Source organism: Vitis riparia, chromosome 5 (assembly GCF_004353265.1).
Source record: "Vitis riparia cultivar Riparia Gloire de Montpellier isolate 1030 chromosome 5, EGFV_Vit.rip_1.0, whole genome shotgun sequence".
Classification (NCBI taxonomy): Eukaryota; Viridiplantae; Streptophyta; class Magnoliopsida; order Vitales; family Vitaceae; genus Vitis; species Vitis riparia.
This window is the reverse complement of record NC_048435.1, coordinates 6,895,373-6,918,499: the sequence shown is the minus strand read 5'-3', so window position 1 is coordinate 6,918,499 and position 23,127 is coordinate 6,895,373. Positions and strand designations below refer to the sequence as shown.

Here is a 23,127-nt window from a genome sequence, read left to right as displayed (position 1 = left end):
TAGGATGTCACATGACAATTTCTTAAATTGAATACAGTAATGGCTATTTTGTTTTACATTGAAAATTTTCAAATATTTGATATGATCAGAGGTTTCAAGTTTCAATATGCCCACAAATATTATCCTCAATGCCAAATTTCTACATATGTTACTAAGCAAGGATTCTATCCAGTAAGTGCTTGAGACAATAATCACAACACTCAGAAATATGGTAACCAATTTAGAGCTTGAACTGTGGTAGAGCAGAAGTCCCGTCAAGCCCTTTTGAGCGGAAATGGAGAACATAGTCTGTCACTGTGGTTTCCCTGTATTTTGGTGGATTCTCTTTGGATAACAATTCCTTGATAGGTCCATATAATTTTGAGGATGGCAGATGAGATGTGCTAAATAAGCATGCCACTGAGACTCTTGGACCTCGTCGGTTTGCCAGTACTCTGTTCTACACTCTTAAACCTGTCGTTGGTGATAAGCTGGAGAGTACAGCAATAAACGAAGTCAGTTTTAAACATCGACTTATAATGACATAATATGTGTCTAACTTTGGGTTGCACGAGTGTTACCCTTTCTGCAAGTAACAGAAATGCAATGCAACAAATATGAAGAATGCAATATTTTCTTTGATTAAAACTCTCTCATAATATAGAAAAGTTTACCTGTAGAAGCTCACCAACATTAATTACAAGGGCTCCAGGCTCTGGGGGAACATCGACCCACTGATCCTGATGAAGAACCTGGAGGCCTCCAATCTGGTCTTGTAGTAGTATGGTAAGGAAGTCATTGTCAGAATGCTTTGTGGTGCCCATGGTTAGCTCTGGCTGTGGACATGCTGGATAATAGTGACACAAAATGGCAAGCCCTTCCGCACAATCCATGTCTTTTAGGTGGTTTGGATTGAGCCCAATAGCCTCAGACATTAATTCCAACAGTTTAAGTCCTAATCTCATGACTTGCTCCTTGTACTCCATCAATATATCTCTACAAAATTATTTTAGTGCTTAACATATAACTTTAGTAATTAAATTATTTTAGCCAATCAAATCATTAGGACATGCCCACCAACTGAAATTCCATACCTTTAGTAATAGCACCATATATTCCAGGAATAGTTTCATTAAATTGCTTCTCAAGAAAACGGAGTGTTCCTGACTTTGCAAAACATTGCTAAAAATATTATTGAACATAATGGGAAGCAAAATTGTTTCTCTCCGAAAAGACATCTACTTTGTATCCATGTTCCTTATTTTGCAAAATAGTGTGATAATAAAACACAACTCTATCTCACAGAAAGCAATTGGCAGAACAAGATCCTTCTTCAATTACATAATATCCATGACAAAAAATCTAGCAGGGATGAAGAATGATTATCACATACCTGCATGTCGCTGGCAACTCTTGTGGGTTAAGAGGATGGGGGGCCATAACGCAATAAAAGGTGTCTCTCCAATTAGCTGCTTTTGATACGTAGAGATCAAAATTGTTATTATATACCACCTTTCTCGTCCGATCACGCGTGTAAAACTCCTTCTTCACCTCATTGTCTTGTTCATAAAACCGGCGTGCGCCATCCATCATCTCCTCCAAGACGCTAACAGGGATCCCATGGTTCACCACGGTGAAGAAACCCCACGTCTCCGATGCTTCCCTGACCATCTCAACAATCTCCTTTCGCCGAATTGGATCGCTGTCCATGCCATGGAGATCTATGACTGGAAAATTGAATTGGGTGTTACAAGTTCTCAAGTTATCTGGTGGTTGAATGAACATCCGGGGAACCTTGGAGACCCCAGCATCAACTAAACCTTTAACACCCTCTTTAGACTCATCGAAGACCTTTAATTCACTTGCTCGATCGTAGTCCTCTGAAAATTTTGTGGAGCTGGTGACTACCATTTTGTTCTATAATGTCACCAAATTGGTTTCCCCTAACTGAATCTACAGTACACTAGTTGCAGGCAACTCTAATTAGCAGAACTTAACCAGCCACCACTGACATCACTCTCATCTTGTTATGGCGAGCACAAATAAAAGATCGATGTACCGGCCATTGAGCAGTGAATAAAGCGCCGCCTTCAATAGGTGAGAACTCTGTAAGGGTTGAAGAAGATGGTCGATGGGAAAATGAACGGAGCCAACCAAAAAATCATAGGTTGCATCCAACGAATGGTGAATTACCACTTTTTTTTTGTTTTTTTTTACATATGCAGGCGAGGTCCTTCCTCCGAAGCGGCCTCCAGAATGCAATCCTTATCCTGTAAAACAATAAAAAAAATAAAATAAAATAAAGAAATAAAATAAATTAAATTAAATTAAAATTAAAATAGAGAAAAGAGAGAAAAATGGAGCACCTATAAGCAAGTTGATCGTGGGGGCTGGGTTTGGGCCAGCTGTGGAACCCGCTTAACCGAAGGTAAAAAAAGAAGAAGATAATGTTGTCGAAAGCCCTTTTATAACATGGTTCTGCCCCTAGCAAAAATTAGGTAAGTGGGAATAGGAACCAAGGTAAAATGATGCACTTAATGGGCTAAGATGTATTGATTGGCCAAAACATGTTTTGTAATGGTTGCCAATTTAAAGGAATACTAGGCAAGTGATGGGGCAGAGTTTGCCACCAAATTTTTTAGAATATTCATTAAATTAATACTTTTCAATTGTGTGGGCATTTATTTTAGTCAAGATTAGAATAAGTTATTTTACTTTTATGCCTAAAATTGTTTTGAACTTGTTTTATTTTCTTCTTCTTTTTTTAATTAAAATTTTTAGTTTTTTATTATATAAAACAGAAGAGAAAATGTATTTTTTATAAATAAAAAAAAACAATTTTTAATATATGTTAATATATTTTATTTAATTAACAATTTTATTTCTAAAAAACAATCATCTAAAATATTATAAAGTTATGGTAATTTTATCTTCAATTTTTCTTGATTAATATTATCACGTATTTTGGTTTTAGAGTTTAATTAGAATAGAAATTTGTAGTCAAAGAGTCAAGATGGTGAAAAATCACCGTGTCCTACTCTGTATCCAATTAATTTGCAACCAAACTAACCTCCTCGAAAAACTCCTATTAATAACCCAAGCATAAATGAAGAATAGAAAGGAAAAATTGACCAGGACCAGGACTCACCTCTAGGTTTGACCTGGTGAGACCACCGCCTATACCCAATGAGAGTTCATCCACCAAGAAATGTCCAAAAGACCTATCAAACTCATTGTCCGAGCCTATCTCAAGAGGATCAAAAGACTCAACCCCAAGTTTAAAGTGCTCATCAATCCAACTCCAGACATATCCTTCATTTTAGTTCTACTCATCTCAGGCTAGAAGGTCATTGGTTAGTATTTATACACCTTATCATAAAGGTCTTCCTTCTCTTTAGCCTACCCTTCCTACAAAAGGAGCAAGTCTATCTCACACAACACCTTGGATCACCTCGTCTCCTCGAGAAGGTCACTAAAATCTTCTTTCTCTTAGGACAACATGTCAAAGCAAGTCTCTCACTTTTCCAGCCGCACTTTGAGCTACATAATCTCCTAATGAGAGCTAATCATTATACCCTTTCAATTCCGACTCCAACTTAGCTTGAGATAGCCCTTTCAAGAAGCCATCCACCCATGACGACATCCTCTTAACCTGACCTCTCAAGCTAACCATATTCAAGTCGGAAGAAGTAAGACAACGACAAACATCCAAGTTGTAAGACTTGCACCATTAGAAAAGAAAAAACAACAAAAGTCTAAAATCAGCCCAAAGAAGCAGGAAAGTCGGGAATCATAGAGAGAGGAAGTCACCATATACCTAGTAGCATAACCCAATGGACTTACCCATCACTATTGTATCAGAAAGGTTAGACTAAACTTGGCATCTATTAGTAGAGACGATCACCTAGCAACTTCAATAGCAAGTAGTAAGTACTCACCCATGGTGAGAACCTCCGTTGTAGGAGATTTGCTCTTCTGAATGATCAACCTCACTATATTAATACACAACTGTCAACGCTAGCTAAAGGTCTGAACAATAGAGAAAGTGGCAGTCTAAGCTCAGCTTCAAATTAACTTTTGGGGAGAAGCAACTCTCCCTCAATAGGATTGCTAGCAACAAGGTCTACCGCACCATCTTTGACAAAGTAAAGACCCAGTAAAAGCGAAATATTGAACTCTAAGAGAAAGTCTTCCAACGAATCAAATACCCTCATCCTTCTCCCCTTCGTCATGGCATAAAAAGGAAAGGTATAAGAAGAGGCAAAAAAATTAAATGGAGGAAATAAATGAAGAATCGGAACCCTTACCTATCCTTTACAGAAAGACATTAAGGCTGACCCAAGAAGAAAGCATAATTTAAACCAAATTAAAAAGGCATGGCTTCCATTGGGGAGAGTCAATGATTGAGAAGTTGCAAAATCTGTCGCCTAGAACATGGGATATACTGCAACAACAGTCTTTGAAAGAAAAATTGCAATGAGTAAGCTATTGTTGATAAGTGCAAAAACCACTCCCAGCACCATTATGGGCACATACCTAGAGGAGTAGAACAAGCCTTAAACTCCTCAAAAATAAAGAGATCGAGGCTAGGGGTAGTAAAGAAACCAAAATTCACCTAATGGAAGTTTGAGAGATAAGTGCAAGATCGGGATCAAAAGCTTTTTACAATATTTTCCTTCCTACATTTTTTAGAGTTTTTGGTTTGAAGAGCTTTAGGTTTGAAAATTTTGAAAATCAATTTTATTTATTTAGTTTTCTTATCTTCTACCCAACGATTAAGAAGTTAAAATAAAAAATAAAAAACAACTACTAACATTCTAAGACTTTTAGTTCTTGTAATTTATAATTATTCAATGTTTGATGAATTTTTTAGTCATTGGACTGAAATTCTTAACCATCTATCACCCTAATATATGAACCCGCCAATAGTAGTTTAAGTTCAATAATTAACTTCACCTCTTCAGTGTTCTGGACTGATGACATAAGGGGGAGGTACACTTCTAATTAGCCTGCTTTGCTCACATTGAAACTACTTTTATTGGTGAATGTCCGAGGGATCTGAATCACCTCAGTATCTAGACATCCCTTTACACCAACTTACTTTTCCGATCTTGTCTTAGACAGATTCTATTCCTGCATGAATTTTGTTGCTGCTGCTAGCTGATTTCCATATTTTTTTTAGTTGGGGAAATGGGAGCTGCATTGGGGAATATGAAGGAAACATTTTTATTGCTGCTCCTTCATCTAGAAACACATCTGGACTAGCAGAAATTTCCTCTACACCTTCATTGGTGCGTTTCTGGCCTATAGCTTTGTACTAGTCTCAATGAACTCTGGTTCAACTACATGTCCAATTAACCGTGTAAACTACCAATACAGCAGATCCATCATCTCACAGAGACAGTTTAATTGAAGAGAGACATGGATATTTTGTTTTAAATTGACATTTTTCAGATGACTTATAAAACCAGAGGTTTCAAGTTTCAATATGCCCACAAATATCATACTCAACACTAAAGTTTTATATATGCTGCTAAGCAAGGATTCAATCCAGGAAACTGTTTGAGACAACAATCATAACACTCAGAAATATGGTAACCAATTTAGAGCTTGAAATGTGGTAGAGCAGAAGTCCCACCAAGCCCTTTTGAGCGCAAATAGAGAGCATAGTCTCTCACTGTGGTTTCCCTGTATTTTGGTGGATTCTCTTCGGATAACAATTCCTTGATAGGTCCATATAATTTTGAGGATGGCAGATGACATGTGCTGAAAAAGCATGCCACTGAGACTCTTGGACCACGTCGGTTCGCCAATACTCTGTGTTCTACACTCTTAAACCTGTCATTGGTTATAAGCTGAAGAGACAACAATAAACAAAGTTTTAATTTTCACTTTGGGTTCCACGAGTGTTAGCCTTTCTACAAGTAACAGAAATGCAATGCAACCAATATGAAGAATGCAGTATTTTCATAGATTAAAACAGTTGCATAATACAAAAAAGTTCACCTGTAGAAGATCACCAACATTGATCACAAGGGCTCCAGGAACTGGGGGAATATCAACCCACTGATCCTGATGAAGAACTTGGAGGCCTCCAATCTGGTCTTGTAGTAGTATTGTAAGGAAGTCATTGTCAGAATGCCTTGTGCTGGCCATGGTTAGCTCTGGCTGTGGACAAGCTGGATAATAGTGACACAAAATGAGAAGCCCCTCCGCACAATCCATGTCTTTTAAGTGGTTTGGATTGAGGCAAAGAGCCTCAGATATCAACTCCAACAGTTTAAGTCCTAATCCCATAATTTTCTCCTTGTACTCCATCAATATATCTCTACAAAATTACTTTAGCGCTTAACATAGGACTTCGGAAATTCAAAAAGTATTTCATCCACATACAGCATCTCAATTGTAATCAAGAAAAGATTACACTACAGTAAGAAATTTCAGATCCTTACATCAAACCGCTTCTCCAGAATGTTGCTGATTTTGCAAAATATTACTAAAAATACTAATGGAATGCAAGATTGCTTCTCTAAATAGACGTCTATCATCATTGTTCCTTGTTTTGGAAAATAACATGATAATAAAACACACTACTAAACCTCAGAGAAAGCAATTGAAAGAACAAAATCATTCCACAATTCCATAACATTCATAACAGAAAATGCAAGAGTGATGATGAATGATTATCACATACCTGCATGTCGCAGGCAACTCTTGTGGGTTAAGAGGCTGGGGAGACATAAGGCAATAAAAGGTATCCCTCCAATTAGCTGCTTTTGATATGTAAAGATTAAGATTACTATTATATATCACCTTTCTCGATAGATCACGCGAGTAAAACTTCTTCTTCACCTCAATATCCTGTTCATAAAACCGGCGTGTCCCATCCATCATCTCCTCCAACACACTCTCAGGGATCCCATGGTTCACCACGGTGAAGAAACCCCACGTCTCCGATGCTTCCCTGACCATCTCAACAATCTCCTTTCGCCGAATTGGATCGCTGTCCATGCCATGGAGATCTATGACTGGAAAACTGAATTGGGGGCTACAGGTTCTCAAGTTATCTGGTGGTTGAATGAACATCCGAGGAACTTTGGAGACCCCAGCATCAACTAAACCTTTAACGCCTGCTTTAGACTCGTCGAAGGCCTTTAATTCACTTGCTCGATCGTATTCCTCTGAAATTTCGCTGGCACAGGTGGCTACCATTTTGTTCTAAAATGTCACCGATTTGGTTTCCCCCAACTGAATCCACAGTACACTAGTTGCAGGCAATGACCACTGACCAGCACTCTAAGCTTGTTATGCTGAGCACAGATAAAGGATCGATATAACGGCCATTGAGCAGTGAATAAAGCGCCGTCTTCAAAATGTGAGAACTCTGTAATGGTTGAAGAAGATGATCAACGGTTGCATCCAACGGACGGTGAATTACGACAATTTTTTTATCTGCCGGCTGTTGGTGCGGCTGGGTTTGGGTCAGTAGTGGAACCCTCTTGACCGAAGCCCAATCTCCCTGACAAGATAGTAAGTGAAATAAGATTGAACTGAGAAAGCGGCCGAAAAAAAATAAAAAGAGCGAGAGAAAGAAAGAATATCTTAAATGCTTGACCATGGAGGGTTTCCTGCCAGTAATGGAAGAAGAAAAAGATCCTCTAGTGTTCTCGAAAGTCCTTTTATGGCAAAAGGAGGCATATAAGGAGCTATGATCTGATTGGTTAACCACAATCATGTTTTGTATGGTTCCCGAACTAAAGGATGGCTAGGAAAGTGATGGGCCAGGGTTTTCCCGAATCTAACTTTTTTGCTGTTTTTGTTTGCTTAAAATTTTAAATATTTTTTTATATATCTTTTATAAAAAAAAATTATATCTAATATTTTATATTATTTATTTTCTCTTAATTTTACTAGTAAGTACAATTCTTTATATTCCATAATTACCCATGGTCATGTCTTTACATGGCTAGAAAAAATATTAAAATAAAAAATAGTTATACAATAAACTAAAGAACAAAATATTTTGAAAGTAGTATAAATACAACAAAAAAAAATATGTAAAAACAATATGTTAAAGATATTTTGCGCTTGTTTGTTAGTGTTTTTTAAAATTTGTTTTTAAAAATATAAAATTATTTTTAAAAACTCAGTCAAATAGGTTGTTTATTTTTGGTCAATGGATACAACTATTTTCATAATTTGATATTTTTGTCTAACCATCTAAAAACATGATTATTGATAATTAAATATTATAATAAATAAAAATTTATTATTGAAATACAAAAAGTTATACCCCGTAGAATTAGGAGAAATTGAATACAAGTGATTATATGAAATATTGGCATGAACTTTTCCTCCTGATGATTGTGAAATAATATGACATAGTAATCATGCATCTACCCAACTACAAAATCAGAGGTTTTAGTTATGTTTGGCTCCCGAAAAGTATCAAGGAAAGAAAAAAAATGTAAAGGAAAATGGTTTTCTCATGTTTGATTTCATTATAAAATTTTAAAAAATAAATAAATATAATTAAAGTTGGTTAGAAATTTATACATTTTAAAATTATTTAATTTTTATATAACGGAGGAAATTAAGTGATATGAATTTAAAGAAATGCATAAAAATATTTTTTAAATTTTAAATCTATTTTTTATTTTCTTTCATATTTTCTTTCCTTCCATTTTTCCTCTTTATTTTCTTTCCCTTAAATTTTCAAAAAACATAGCAAGTTTCAATATGTGGGCAAATATGATATTCAATAGCACATTTATACAAGGATATTAGCCATTAAGTATTTGAGACAGTAGTATGGTAGTCACTCTTTTTAGAGCCGGAAAAGCTGCAGAGCAGTGGACCCTTCAAGCCCTTTCTCTTGGAAGTGGGCAACATAGTCGCTCACTGTGGTTTCCCTGTACCTTGCTGGGTTCTCTTCAGATAACAATTCCTTGATAGGTCCATAAAGCTTTGAGGATGGCTGGACGGATGTGCTAAAGAAGCATGCAATTGAGACTCTTGGCCCAGTATGGTTTGCCAGTACTCTGTGTTCTACACTCTTAAACCTGTCATTTGTAATGAGCTGAAAAGTCCAACGATGTATGAAGTTATATTTTAATGATTCACAAATGACATAATTAGTAATTCATACAAATCCGGTGCATATTACAGCAAAACTTTACCTGTAGAAGATCTCCAACATTGATTACAAGAGCTCCAGGCATTGGGGGGACATCAACCCACTGATCCTGATGAAGAACTTGGAGGCCTCCAATCTGGTCTTGTAGTAGGACAGTAAGGAAGTCGTTATCAGTGTGGAAGCCGGTGCCCAAGGTTAATTCTGGCTGAGGGCATGCTGGATAGTAGTGACACACCATGGCAAGCCCCTCTGCACAATCCATGTCTTTTAGGTGGTTGGGATTGAGCCCCAAAGCCTCTGACATTAACTCCAACAATTTAAACCCCAATTTCATAACTTGTTCCTTGTACTCCATCAATATATCCCTACAAGGTTACTTAAAGCACTAAATCAGGTGGAATTTTGGTGAGAAAGTACTATAATATCAAGTTAATTACCTCTACATCATTGAATCTGACAGAAAGCAGTTCAAGGAACAAATCATCTGGGTGAATGATATGCAGTTTGAGAGAAAATAAGCACGAACTTTTGTCCTAAGCAATCATTTTTAGGGCAGTCTCTTATTACATACCTGCACGCCGCTGGTAAGTCTTGTGGGTTGGGAGGATGAGGAGCCATAAGGCAATAAAAGGTGTCCCTCCAACTAGCTGCTTTAGCTGTGTATAGATCAAAATTGCTATTATACACCAACTTTCTCGACACATCTCGGGTGTAAAATTCCTGCTTCAGCTCAGTATCTTGTTCATAAAACCTGCGTACCCCATTCATCATCTCCTCCAGCACGGTAACTGGGATCCCATGGTTCAGCACGTTGAAGAAACCCCACGTCTCTGACGCCTCCCGGACCTTGTCTACGATCTGTTTGCGCTGAACTCGATCCGTATCCATGCCTTGGAGGTCTATGACTGGAAATTTGAATTGGGTGTTTACATTGGCCCTCGATTTCTCCAGTGGTTGAATGAATATCCGGGGAACTTGAGAGACCCCGGCATCAACGAGTCCCTTTACACCAGCTTTGGACTCATCGAAAGCCTTTAATTCACTTGCTCGATCGTAGTCCCCTGGCAATTCACTGGTGCTGGTGACCACCATTTTGTTATAAATTTCACCCAAAGGTGTGAGAGCAGAGGCAATGGTGAAAGAAATTAAAGATGCCTATGAGAGGGGGAATAGAGTCAAACGGGCCACTGCATCCAATGGATGAAGAGATAAAAAAATTGCAACTTGTCTCAAGGCCACATACGTCTTGAATTTTGGTGGTCAACTCTCTCAAGAGAGATGCTGCCTCCTATGGAATATAAATTGACACGTACCTGGGTTAAGAGGATCAAGGGACCTCATATCTTCTTAGAAAGTCAGAGGATAGCAGCCTGATAAGCCACGACGGTCAGCAAGGGCCCTTAGGCCAAATCCCAAATATTTGGGATGAAGTTGTACGTGGAAAGAGTCGCAGGCGAAGTGCATGTAGCTGGGGTAGGACTGGGTCACTGGCGTTGTGGTAGTGGCGTTGTGGTTGCGAGTTTTACGTCAATTTCTGTTAGTCATGGTTTGTGTTTAGTATGGGTATTGTTCTGTTTCCATTTCCAGCTTTCCTTTTATTTCGGTTTCCGTGTATGGCTTGGCTTATTTAAAGCAGCCGGAAGATATCAGTGGAGAATAATCACTTGCTATTCAGAATTTTGTGGTACTTTCTCACTCGAAGAGAAACCCATTTACTAATTTTTTATATTATTTGAGTTTGGGACCTATCATTGGTATCAGAGCCAGGCTACTATGGGCACCAATAAAGAGCGAATTGAACTGTTGGAAGCTGGGCTCGGTGAAGTGCAAGAGGGGCTACACCGGATAGAGCTCGGCATGCCAGATAGGTTGCGACATTTGGAAGAGACTCTTAACCGTCTCTCTGATGTATTCCTTGCAGATCAGCAGCCTCCAAATCATGGTAACCAATACCGTGAAGGCCACAATGGGGGACGACTTGTCGTATCCTCAAAAACGGAAAAACTAGAGTTTCCTCGATTCTCCGGAGATGACCCGACAGAGTGGTTCAATCGTGTGAATCAATTCTTTGAATTCCAAAACACTCCTGATAACCAGAAGGTTTCTTTGGCCTCTTATCACTTGGAAGGGGAGGCCAATCAATGGTGGCAATGGATCCGCAGGACGTTCCAAGAAGAAGGACGAGTTCTCTCATGGACAGATTTTGAAGATGAACTTTGGGCACGTTTTGGACCTTCAGATTGCGAGGATTTTGACGAAGCTCTATCACGGATCAGACAGACTGGTTCCTTGCGCGAATATCAACGGGAATTTGAACAATTAGGCAATCGGGTCACCGGCTGGACGCAAAAGGCTCTGGTGGGAACCTTCATGGGTGGTTTAAAGACTGAGATATCTGACGGGATCCGCATGTTTAAACCACAGACATTGAAAGATGTTATTCGCTTCGCGCGGATGAGAGATGACCAACTAATGAGACAAAGGAGGGTTACACGACCTGCACCACCAGTGCGAGCTCCCTTGGCTCTTCCGCTAGCAAATCATGCAGCACCCGTAGCACCTGTCAGACGATTGAGTTGGGAAGAAATGCAGCGGCGACGTCTCCAAGGTTTATGTTTTAATTGTAATGAACGGTTTACTGCAGGACATAAATGCCAAGGGCCACGAATACTTATGTTGGAAGGACGTGATGACAGCAACAATGAATTCTGCAACGACACCACAAAAGAACAGCTAGTGGAAGAAAATCGAGAGGAGCCCCTCGAACCAGAGATTACGTTGCATGCATTAACGGGATGGTCCGCGCCTAAGACCATGCGTGTAGCTACCAAGATCGGTTCCCACGAAATCATCATACTCATAGACAGTGGGTCAACTCACAACTTCATCAGTGAGAGGTTGGCCCATGAACTGAGGTTGCCCGTAGTGCCAACCGAGAGGTTCACTGTGCGGATAGCTAACGGGGACAAACTAAAATGCCAGGGGCGTTTCGAAGAGGTGCGAGTGGACCTCCAAGGCACTTTTTTCTCTTTAACTCTTTACTCTCTTCCTCTGACAGGATTGGATCTAGTTCTGGGAATTCAATGGCTTGAAATGCTAGGTTCCGTGGTGTGCAATTGGAAGCAGTTAACCATGGAGTTTCTTTGGGAGAATCAGATCAGGCGGTTACAAGGGACCAATGGTGAAGTTATTCAAGCCGCATCATTCAAGGAGCTTTCAAAGGAGGCTCGACAGGGCCATTCCATTTTCGCGATATGCCTATCCATCAATGCCCAGGAGTCGAACAGAAAAATGCATCCTGACATGCAGAAAATATTACAGGAATTTTCAGAAGTATTTCACGAACCTTCAAGTCTACCTCCCATAAGAGAAGTTGATCATTGCATCTCTCTCAAAGAAGGCATCGAGCCGATTAACGTCCGACCGTATCGATATGCATACTACCAAAAGGAGGAGATCGAGAAACAAGTCCATGATATGTTAAATGCAGGCCTCATTCGACCCAGTACGAGCCCGTTTTCATCACCAGTACTACTAGTGAAGAAGAAGGATGGAAACTGGCGTTTTTGCACAGATTATCGGCACTCAACGCTGCCACTGTGAAGGACCGCTTTCCCATTCCCACGGTGGAGGATATGTTGGACGAACTCTATGGTGCCTCGTACTTCACCAAGCTAGATCTAAGAGCTGGGTACATCAGGTACGAGTAAATCCCCAGATATTCCTAAACTGCTTTCCGAACTCATAACGGACATTACGAATATTTGGTTATGCCATTTGGCTTGTGTAATGCACCTTCTACCTTTCAAGCTATTATGAACTCTATATTTCGTCCTCATCTTAGAAAATTCATACTAGTTTTCTTCGATGATATATTAGTTTATAGTCCTACTTGGGACAAGCATTTGGTGCATGTAAAACAGACTCTGGCCATATTGAAGCAGCAACAGTTCTTTGTCCAGGCTAGCAAATGTGCTTTCGGGCAACAAGAGTTGGAGTATTTGGGGCACATAGTCACCTGTCAAGGAGTGAAAGTAGACGACAGTAAGATTGCAGCGATGGTGGCATGGCCACGACCTACTAACATTACTGAGCTACGTGGTTTTTAGGGTTGACAGGATATTACCGGAAGTTTGTCAAAAATTATGGCATTATAGCACGGGCCCTCACCAACCTTCTTAAGAAAGGCAAATTCGGGTGGCACGAGGAAGCGGAGGATGCTTTTCTGGCTCTCAAAAAAGCCATGACCACCACACCAACACTGGCAATGCCCAACTTCAACGACATCTTCACTATTGAAACCGATGCATCAGGAGATGGTATTGGAGCTGTGTTGTCCAACAAGGTAAACCAGTAGCTTTCATGAGTCGGGCCCTTGGGGTAGCAAAAAAAAATCATGGTCCACCTATGCCAAAGAGATGCTAGCCATCGTGGAAGCAATACGACTATGGCGGCCTTATCTCCTAGGCCGAAAATTCTATATTCAAACGGATCAAAGAAGCCTAAAATATTTTTTGGAACAACGCATCTCTACGCCTGAACAGCAAAATGGGTAGCCAAACTCTTAGGCTATGACTACGAGATCACTTACCGTTCGGGACGTGAGAATTCGGCAGCTGACGCCCTTTCACGAAACAAGGTAGCCCGGTTCTTCACAATATCTTTATTCCTCAGGTTAACATATGGAGGAAATCAAGCGAGCTGCAAAGGAGGATCCGTATATTCAAACATGAGTCGGGTAGCTGCGGACCAGCCCACGACCACTATGTGTGGCGCAATGGTCTACTACGTTACAAAGAACGGGTCATCGTACCAGCCGATCCTGCCTTACGTTCCAAGCTGATGCACGAGATGCATGACACCAAGATGGGCGGACACTCAGGCATACTGCGCACATACAAAAAATTAGGGCAACAGTTTTATTGGCCAGGGATGCTCAGATCGGTCCAGGAGTACGTCAAGGGTTGCATGGTGTGCCAGAAGGCAAAGGTTGAAACCTTGGCACCGACAGGACTCCTACAACCGTTGCCCATTCCAAATCAAGTATGGATGACATCACGATGGATTTTATTGAAGGGTTACCGATTTCACAGGCAAGGATACCATCATGGTAGTCGTCGATAGGCTCAGTAAGTCAGCCCACTTCCTTACTTTAACCCATCCCTTTACCGCTAAGGGTGTTGCAGAAAAATTTGTGGAAGGTGTCGTTAAGCTACACGGGATGCCCAGATCAATCGTTAGTGACCGAGACCCAATTTTTGTGAGCAACTTCTGGCAAGAGCTCTTCAAGATGTCGGGCTCCAAACTGCAGCTCAGCTCCGCGTATCACCCGCAGACTGATGGACAAACGGAAGTTGTCAACCGCTGTGTTGAACAGTATCTCAGATGCTTTGTACATCAGTGGCCACGCAAATGGAACTTCTACTTACCTTGGGCTGAATACTGGTACAATACCACTTACCACATCTCCACGGGAATGACCCTTTTCAAGCATTGTATGGTAGATTGCCACCCACCATTCCTTCATACAACGAGGGCCTCTCACCAGTGCATGAAGTTGATCAGCAACTACGAAACAGGGATGAATTACTCCAACAACTCAAGGCCAACCTTACACGCTCGGTTAATCGGATGAAACAACTAGCAGATAAAAACGACGAGACGTGTCGTTCGAGGTTGGAGAGCGAGTGCTGCTAAGGTTACATCCATACCGCCAGCAAACCGTTTTCAAAAGAGTTCACCAGAAATTAGCCAGCCGTTTCTATGGGCCTACGAAATCTTGGAGAAAATCGGTCCAGTCGCATACAAGCTCCACTTACCAGAAGGGTCGCGCGTTCATCCAGTATTTCACGTATCCCTACTCAAACGATACAACACTAACGAAGAAAATGGGGTGAACCACAGCGAAGAGTTGCCACCATTCACAGACGAGGGGATAGTCATGCTGAAGCCACGGGCTATACTAGATCGCCGCTGGATAAAACAGGGAGCCCAGATTATCGAAGAGAGTTTGGTCCATTGGGAAACTCTACCAGTAGAAGAAGCAACGTGGGAACCCACCAAACAGCTGTTGGAAAGGTTTCTGAGCGTGGACCTTGAGGACAAGGATCCACCTAATGGGGGAGGTATTGATAAGCCACGACGGTCAGCAAGGGCCCTTAGGCCAAATCCCAAATATTTGGGATGAAGTTGTACGTGGAAAGAGTCGCAGGCGAAGTGCATGTAGCTGGGGTAGGACTGGGTCACTGGCGTTGTGGTAGTGGCGTTGTGGTTGCGAGTTTTTTTAAATTATACGTCAATTTCTGTTAGTCATGGTTTGTGTTTAGTATGGGTATTGTTTTGTTTCCATTTCCAGCTTTTCTTTTATTTCGGTTTCCGTGTATGGCTTGGCTTATTTAAAGCAGCCGGAAGATATCAGTGGAGAATAATCACTTGCTATTCAGAATTTTGTGGTACTTTCTCACCCGAAGAGAAACCCATTTACTAATTTTTTATATTATTTGAGTTTGGGACCTATCACAGCCCTGATGGGAAATTGAATTTAAGCCAAAGGTTTAAGCAGAAAAGGTTGAACACGATCATTTTGGAACAAACACCATTTCTCTTCTTCCCACCTATTCTAAATTTCAAGGACTCAATATATACCTTCCGGGGAGGACAAGTGATAAATTTATGTGCTCCTTTGTACCACATACAAATTGTGAACCATAAAAAGCATGGTTAACAGCAATAAAGTATATAGAATCATGTTCAGCATAATGCAAACCAGCCCATCAAAGATCTCCAATTTCTGCAACCAGATATTCCTCTACTTGGGACACATGGACTAATTTCCATTGACAACTTGAAGATTTAGTAAAGAAAAATGGTAAATTTAAAAGCAAAAAAAAAACAGCGTATTTATTCTTTTTCTTTCTTTTTTGGTACTTTTAAAGATCTAATCATTTTCACCACCATTTTGAAAATTAAATTAAATTTTATATTATAGAGGAAAATAAGTGAAATAAGTGAAAAAATATTTAAAATAATTGATTAATTTTACATTTATTTTTTTATTTTCTTTTTTTCATATTTTTTTAAATTATATTTAATTCTCAAAAAATACTAAAAAGGAAAAAAAATAACAAATGATTTTTTTATATTTAGTTTTATTATAAAAAATTAAATATAATTAAAATTATTATAAATTATATATTTTTAAATTATTTATTTTATATATAAAAAAATTACATCCATAAAAAAATTAAAATAACTTATAAAAATAATTTATTTACCTTAAATCTATTTTTTTTACTTCCCTCCCTTTCTTTCCTTTTAAGGAGCCAAAAATAGCCTTGAAGGTTTTTGAAACCAAAGATAACGATATTGGTAGGCTTTCAACACCTAGAAAAGTATAGGATAAACTTACCTTTCAATGGCTTGTAAAAAAAGTGAAGTAACATACAACATTCGATATTACAGCAACCCACCAATTTTCACATATGGCTTGCTAAAAAAGTGAAGTAACATTCGATTATGATAGCGACCCACCAATGTCCACATACTAAAATCACACTAATGTTGTTTGAACATCTGTCATACCACTGATGGTAGTTGGTTGGAAGTCTAAAGGATCACTCTTTCCAATTAAGTGCGCAATGGGCGTCGCCAGCTGTAGCTGTCAGATTAATCCTGACATCGTATGAATTTCCCAACCCCACTGTCAAGGCCTCTCTACCAAGACCACGGCGTCAAGACCTTTTAACACCCTTTTGACTTAACGTAAAATTGGGGTAGAAGATTTTTTTAGAAAATGATCTCTAGATACTCGCGCCTAAGAAGTCACCGGCCGAATAAACAGAAGTGAAAGAACCAAAGGAAGCAGAGAAACACTGTAAATTTTCATGGATCATAAATGCCTCTAAACCTCGATTTTTAAATATCCATAAAACAGGCCTAACAAGAAACAAAATCACACCCTCAAAGGAAATAAGTAAAATCTTCCATGTGAACTGGAAGGGGCAAAACCAAAAGAAAAAAGAACCTCCAATATAAGCATACAAAACTAGGTCCTGAACAATATCTCGGCTGGCTGGCATCGTGACCATCATACAACTTGATCAGGAACTATATACCCAATCTGTCCACTTTTAGACTGTTTTTGCCTTTGGAGCCTTCTTCTTGAGTTGTCTCCTGGGCATTGAGTTCTTCATGCCTATGAAAAAAAGCAATGCTCCGAACAGTGCCAAATTCTGTAAAAGAAAATGCAAAATGGATATATTATAGTTATTTGATTCATGTAGATATACAACACAACCTGCTTATTGGCACAGGAATTTAAGGACTAACCTGAGTGAACTTGAGGAAGAGTACAACAAATTCTTTCTTGTCAACATCATAGTTGTAAAAGTCATACAAGATAGGAATGACGATTGCCTGATGAAGAAGCTGTACAACAATGAACGCTCAATAAGGTTCATTTACTTGTTGTAAAGGGTAAAGGCAAGAGATTTGAGATTACAAACCAAGAGATGCGCTCCAAGAGAACTGCCAAAGATAAAAAGAAGGCCTCCAAGGCCTTTCAAACCTATAGATGCAGCCACTAAATTTTTAATCTGTAAATAGCATGTCCAAGTTAGTTGTATCTACAAAATTAAAGAGAAATACAAGAACTACAATCATCCCAGTTAGATGGGAAAAAGTAAAGGAAGATCATTTCTCACTTCTACTTCTGGCACTTGGACCCCAACATTAGCTGACACATGTTTAGAGAAAACATCTAACTTCGGGGCCAATGACTCTGCTGCAGGCCCTCCATCAACACCAAATTCATTAAACCTATCAAGAGAAAAGGAGCAGGCCATCAATAACCAAAATCAAGGGATACATGATCCACACATCAATAGTGAATAATTGATGGTTTGAATTTAAAGCATATAAAATAGACTTGGAGATTAAAAATCTTACAATTTATCACGTGAAAACCAATTACTCTCAATCTTTGATGGATCAAATGAAAAAAAATAAAATAAACAAATACAATGCTAGGCAATCAAAATCAATACATAAGTGAATGCAATATTGAGCCATCAAATCAAAGAAACTATTTCCATTCTAGGATTTTCAAATAAATAAGATAGGATTTTTCAAGTCCTTAACTTCATAACGGAAAGCAGAGAGGAGGTCTGAATTCAATTTAAGCATCTCAAACCCAACAGAGCATGCCTAGCTAACAATGCCAATCTATGTGTTACAACTAAATTTGAAGTGTTCTATTTGGTTGCGTTATGCCAAGAAATGAATGAATAAATAGAATGACAATTCCATTAAACTTGAAGAAATCAGTTTCTGTGTACACTTTGTAAATAACATAACATTACCCAACTCATTAAACCTCTGCAAACAAGCAAAGAGGACATGAGCAACTAATAAGACCCAAAGCTACCAATTTGTGAAAAAATGCCACCACATATCCAGCATTTTTCAACATAAAACACAACCCAGTTACCGCTTGAAATGACAAAAGCAGCAGATATACATATGCTTTCAAGGACAATTATCCTAAGCACCCAGCATTTTGTCCACACAAGAAGTCCATTTCCATAGTCCAAACCCAAATAACTTCTTATATAGGGTTTCACTAAGACATTCTAATCCAAATCCCCAGATTAAATAATAAACCATCACACATTCTTTTGAGGAACCATCAATACAAAATTTTAATGAGGTACTTAAGTCATTAAAATTTATCAAAATACACCGATTGAAGGATTCACAATCACAGAAGGGATCAGATGGCTACATATGGTGAAAAGAAAAGCAACACAATGTATAACATTCTGTAAGGACATTTTCACAAAAGCAGACAATGTTAATCCATTTCTCTTTCATTTGTTGACCTATATGTTCTCTGTCTCTTTTCTTCCCTCTCTTTCTTTTTTCTTTTCTCTTTCTTTTTTAGCCAGAACTCATGTTAAGGCAATGTGCCACCCATCCTAGGAAGCATGGATTGGGAAAATAAAGATATGGGTGTCAGGCTCTTATCACATGGGTCAAATATAATGGACAAATCTGGACGACCCACATCAATAGTCCATGATGCAAAAAACCCCGTGTCTAAGAGCAACACTACTATTTGCCTAGGCTGAGGCAAGTTAAATTTATTCTGCATGATTTTCCAATTCCCATAGATTCTTATACTCCCAAAAAATCATCATTCTGACTGAGGAGGAAAAACCCTATATAACGATTACATATCCACATAAAATTCCAATTTACAATTAGAATATCTGTGGGAAACATACTTCTAATTATCCGCGTTCTTGGCGCGTCCATGGCAAATTCAAAAATAAATATTAACGTTCCAAATAACAAAAATTTACTCTGCTATGTCTTCATAATCAGAAAACAAATGATAGAAAATTCTGACGATAAACACCTTATCATAGTTTCAAACATCAAATTTACGGAATAAACCCCTCTCCAACATGCGAAAGAAACCAAAGTTAATAACATTAAATAAATAACTAAATAATCCCAGATCTTAAAATTTTGGCAGTTTGGGGCCCGAGAAATAAAAGACCTCCATTAGACTGAGGGCATGGCAGAAGCCAGTTCCTTTTTCTTTATTCAGAAACCAAAACAACTTTAAACGCAAGATCCAATCTTCTCTTTCCTTTTCTTCCCATTCCTTTCTCTCACCAACCAAAATCCAGTCCATACAGCAAAAACCTAAAAAGCACACTATACCGCTCTACTCTACATCAATCAAAAATCCAAACCAAGCACTCAAACTCTTCAGATCCAAGGACAAGGCACACCCCAACCATCTCTATACTACTCAAACCAAAACACAAGAAATAATAATAATAATAATAATAATAATAATAATAATAAAAGACAAGAAGGAAAGAAAAAAAAACTAGTTTTTACACACACATACAGATCAGATTCAAAGAGTGAAATAAATGAGGGAAAAAAAAACTCATTAAACTCTTGCCAAGCAGAGAGAATGAAGACAGAAGCAAAGAGAACTCTCCCAACGAAAGAAACGAACGCCATTGACGTACGGACGCAGCTCAACTGGTGAAAGGCTTTAGAATCGCGCCTCTGTCTTCTCCCTCTCTCTCTTAAATGCAAGACAGGAGAGGCGATATAGGTGTAAAAAGACCTAAAACCCGCAGAGCCGACCTCGCTATTTCTGCTATGCCTCACCGATTTAAATAACCCAGAGCGGCCTAAAAAGCCACGCGTCCCTCCCACCACATCCGCGTCTACCATAAACACAGGTACGCGCTTTGTACGGTGAGTTCGGAGCCCCGCGATGGTTCAGACAATGTTACACGTAGAACCACCAATAGTATTCGGCGAGACTGCGTGCGGCTGTGAGACGTGTCGATTACCAGAAGCGAGTTTATTGGTTTGGTACCTTGGAGAGTACGGATTAAGGTTTCTTGTGTTGGACTCTGGAAATGTCCCTGTACCTGTAATGTTTTTACATGAGTGCCCTTTTGTGTGACTCCGTGTTCCGCTTTTTCACCATGGTCTTCATTTTTTACTTTGAATAATATCAATATGGACTCATATTCAAATGATCAGAATCAATGCTTTTTCCACTTTTTAGAAAAGAAAGCTGGGCCTGCGGTGCTGAAGATCAATATTATTTTTTCTGGCTTTTTCCTTTAATTTGATTTTTTTTTCATCAAAATATTATATATATATATATATATATATGGCAAATATATTTATAGGCCATTTTGAAAAATACATTCAACACAAAATATTAATTAAAAAAATTTAAAAATATTATTTTCTACTAAAAATAATTCAAGAAAAAAATGTGTTTATATCCTTACTTGAATTAGAATTTTTACATTGATGGAATAATTTTATTAAAAGGTTATGTGGTTTAAAATTAAATTTAATATGAAATCCAAAAGAATGTTGCCTTTTAAAATCTTTGTTTTTGTTTCATATAATAATAATAATAATAATATGATATTTGGATAAAGGCTAAAGTTATTAAAGTTATAAATAAATATAAATTTCTCTTAATTTTATAGACGTATTTTAAAATCATGAATATACTTCTAAATATAAAGTGAATAATATCTATATGATTAGGCGCGGATCCTCATAAATGGTACCATAGTTGAGGGTTTGTTTAACCCATAAAAAATGTTTGTCTATTTGATTTTATAATCCCAAATAACCCCTTTGTGATATCATGCATTAGACAAGGAAAAAAACTTTTAACAGTATATAAATATAAATCTCTCTTAATCCTATAGACGTTAAAGTCGTAAAGATCCTTTGAACCCAAAGTAAACATTATTTGCACGAAAATTACTGAAACTATGTATAAAATCTTTTAATCTTATAAATGCATTTTAAAATCATAAAACCTCATTTGGATCCAAAGCGGATATCTACATAGGATGTATAATTTATATTTGATTAAATTTTCATGATATCAACGTTTCTTAACATTTATGATATCTTTTGAGCTTCAATTTATAAGTAAAGTTGAAGGAAAAAAGGACACAAAAAAATGTGTTCTTATATTTTTACTTTGATAACAAGAAAATCCCAAACACAACCTTGCATTAGGAGAATAATACTCAACTTTACGTAGTATTCTTGGAGTGATGAAACGGCCAACTCAATTGGACTCGGACTCTTGTTTTTTATGGTGGTGATGGGAGCATGTCAACCATAAGGTGCTACACCATTATTCTAAGGGGAAAAATTAAAAAGAACACGAAGGCAAAGCGTGAGCGCTCGCCTGAACCAGATCGGAAGCACCAGCCTACCCAGATCACCAAAACAATAAACAAAAAGCAAAAGCAAAAATTGCAGAGACAGTTGCAATGAAATAGAGAAGTCAATGAATAAAAAAGGGAAAATGAAAAAAAATTACGAATCCCAGATCATGCTATTCAATGACGGAAGCCTGATTTTTGCTTGTGTTGCTTGTTCTTTTCTGACTCGTAGCTTACAAAAATATGGACTGTTGGGGAAGATGACCCCCCACCGTGTCATGCGCCTCCACGTGAACATCACAATTCGCCCAAAAACTACATGACACGGAATTAATTAAAGGCGATCGGATCTCATGCTTTTCCACCTCAATTCTTAATTCTCTGTCACCTTAATTGTTGGCTAAGATAAGTGGGCATTGGGTAAGATGGTCCATTATTAATCAATGGTCTGGCTTGCTACACAATCAATCCACTCTTCATTTTCTTGGTGGCGGGTGAGGAATTTTGTAAGTATTGTTCAAAAATTTGAATCATTTATTTAATCCAACATTATTTTTAATAAGGAGAAGCCTACTTATTACTTCCACTTAAATTTCCTCGGCAAGCATGGATTGACTCAAAATTCCGTGATATTGAAGGGTTCTAGTACGGGAACAGTAGACTAAAATGACTCATAAGATTTGACAACTTTCAATGGTTAATAACCTATTAAGTATTATTTGAAATGACTTATTTATTTATTTTTCGCTTAAGTCACAAGTTTTATTCCACGTTAAAGAGGTTTTATATCAGTTACTATAAATTGTATATAGTAAAATGGTATTTTATTAGGTTATGATTGATTCCCATAAAGTATCATGATAAGAAAAATGGTTTTTCATATTTGATTTTATCGTAAAAAAATATATATAAAATTAAATCAAATATAATTAAAATTAATTAAAAATTTATATATTTTAAAATTCTTTAAATTTTATATAATATAAGAAAATAAGTCAATCATATAAAAATAATTTATTAATTTTTTGGTGAAAAAAAAAATTAATAGACGGGTTTGTCATGCATGCATGATTAATGGTTGAATGATTCTTATTTAACCTTCTCAAAAAAGATGTTGTCATGCTTTCTTTTTCTTTTTCCTTTTTTCTTTTTTGCTTGATGTATTGTGTTGGCATTCTAAGCTATTTCAACTTAAATTTCCCAAGTTGCAAGTATTGAATGATGAAAAAAAAAATGGTAAACTAGAAATTTTTATCCCATAATTCTTCCAAA

At 37.9% G+C, this 23,127-nt stretch overlaps 3 protein-coding genes and 1 pseudogene across 3 annotated transcripts; all 4 read right to left on the bottom strand.

Moving 5' to 3' along the window:
- LOC117914898 lies at positions 1-2,212 on the bottom strand (annotated as a pseudogene).
- A 3,176-nt stretch (positions 2,213-5,388) lies between these two features.
- On the bottom strand, positions 5,389-7,691 carry LOC117915466 (1-aminocyclopropane-1-carboxylate oxidase homolog 1-like). Its single transcript, XM_034831064.1, has 3 exons — positions 6,674-7,691; positions 5,986-6,307; positions 5,389-5,834 (listed from the first exon to the last, which is right to left on the bottom strand). Exons 1-3 carry the CDS (start codon positions 7,189-7,191, stop codon positions 5,583-5,585), a joined length of 1,092 nt encoding a protein of 363 aa, XP_034686955.1. The 5' UTR covers positions 7,192-7,691; the 3' UTR covers positions 5,389-5,582.
- Positions 7,692-8,697: 1,006 nt separating this feature from the next.
- LOC117915465 (1-aminocyclopropane-1-carboxylate oxidase homolog 1-like) lies at positions 8,698-10,435 on the bottom strand. Its single transcript, XM_034831062.1, has 3 exons — positions 9,687-10,435; positions 9,159-9,480; positions 8,698-9,058 (listed from the first exon to the last, which is right to left on the bottom strand). Exons 1-3 carry the CDS (start codon positions 10,205-10,207, stop codon positions 8,807-8,809), a joined length of 1,095 nt encoding a protein of 364 aa, XP_034686953.1. The 5' UTR covers positions 10,208-10,435; the 3' UTR covers positions 8,698-8,806.
- A 6,539-nt stretch (positions 10,436-16,974) lies between these two features.
- On the bottom strand, positions 16,975-20,283 carry LOC117913785. The gene is made up of 5 exons (XM_034828823.1): positions 20,088-20,283; positions 17,818-17,932; positions 17,620-17,709; positions 17,444-17,542; positions 16,975-17,346 (listed from the first exon to the last, which is right to left on the bottom strand). The coding sequence occupies exons 1-5, from the start codon at positions 20,153-20,155 to the stop codon at positions 17,245-17,247; spliced, it is 474 nt and encodes a 157-aa protein (XP_034684714.1). The 5' UTR covers positions 20,156-20,283; the 3' UTR covers positions 16,975-17,244.
- Between the last annotated feature and the right edge of the window lie 2,844 nt (positions 20,284-23,127).

Coding starts and splice junctions, on each gene's coding strand:
- LOC117915466 (XM_034831064.1), bottom strand. CDS start 7,191: ATGGTAGCCACCTGTGCCAGCGAAATTTCAGAGGAATACGATCGAGCA. Junction 6,308..6,673: donor GAGTTGCCTGCGACATGCAG/GTATGTGATAAT, acceptor GTAATTTTGTAG/AGATATATTGATGGAGTACA. Junction 5,835..5,985: donor ATGTTGGTGATCTTCTACAG/GTGAACTTTTTT, acceptor TTGTCTCTTCAG/CTTATAACCAATGACAGGTT.
- LOC117915465 (XM_034831062.1), bottom strand. CDS start 10,207: ATGGTGGTCACCAGCACCAGTGAATTGCCAGGGGACTACGATCGAGCA. Junction 9,481..9,686: donor GACTTACCAGCGGCGTGCAG/GTATGTAATAAG, acceptor GTAACCTTGTAG/GGATATATTGATGGAGTACA. Junction 9,059..9,158: donor ATGTTGGAGATCTTCTACAG/GTAAAGTTTTGC, acceptor TGGACTTTTCAG/CTCATTACAAATGACAGGTT.
- LOC117913785 (XM_034828823.1), bottom strand. CDS start 20,155: ATGGCGTTCGTTTCTTTCGTTGGGAGAGTTCTCTTTGCTTCTGTCTTC. Junction 17,710..17,817: donor TCCAAGTGCCAGAAGTAGAA/GTGAGAAATGAT, acceptor TGCTATTTACAG/ATTAAAAATTTAGTGGCTGC. Junction 17,347..17,443: donor TCTTCCTCAAGTTCACTCAG/GTTAGTCCTTAA, acceptor TTTCTTTTACAG/AATTTGGCACTGTTCGGAGC.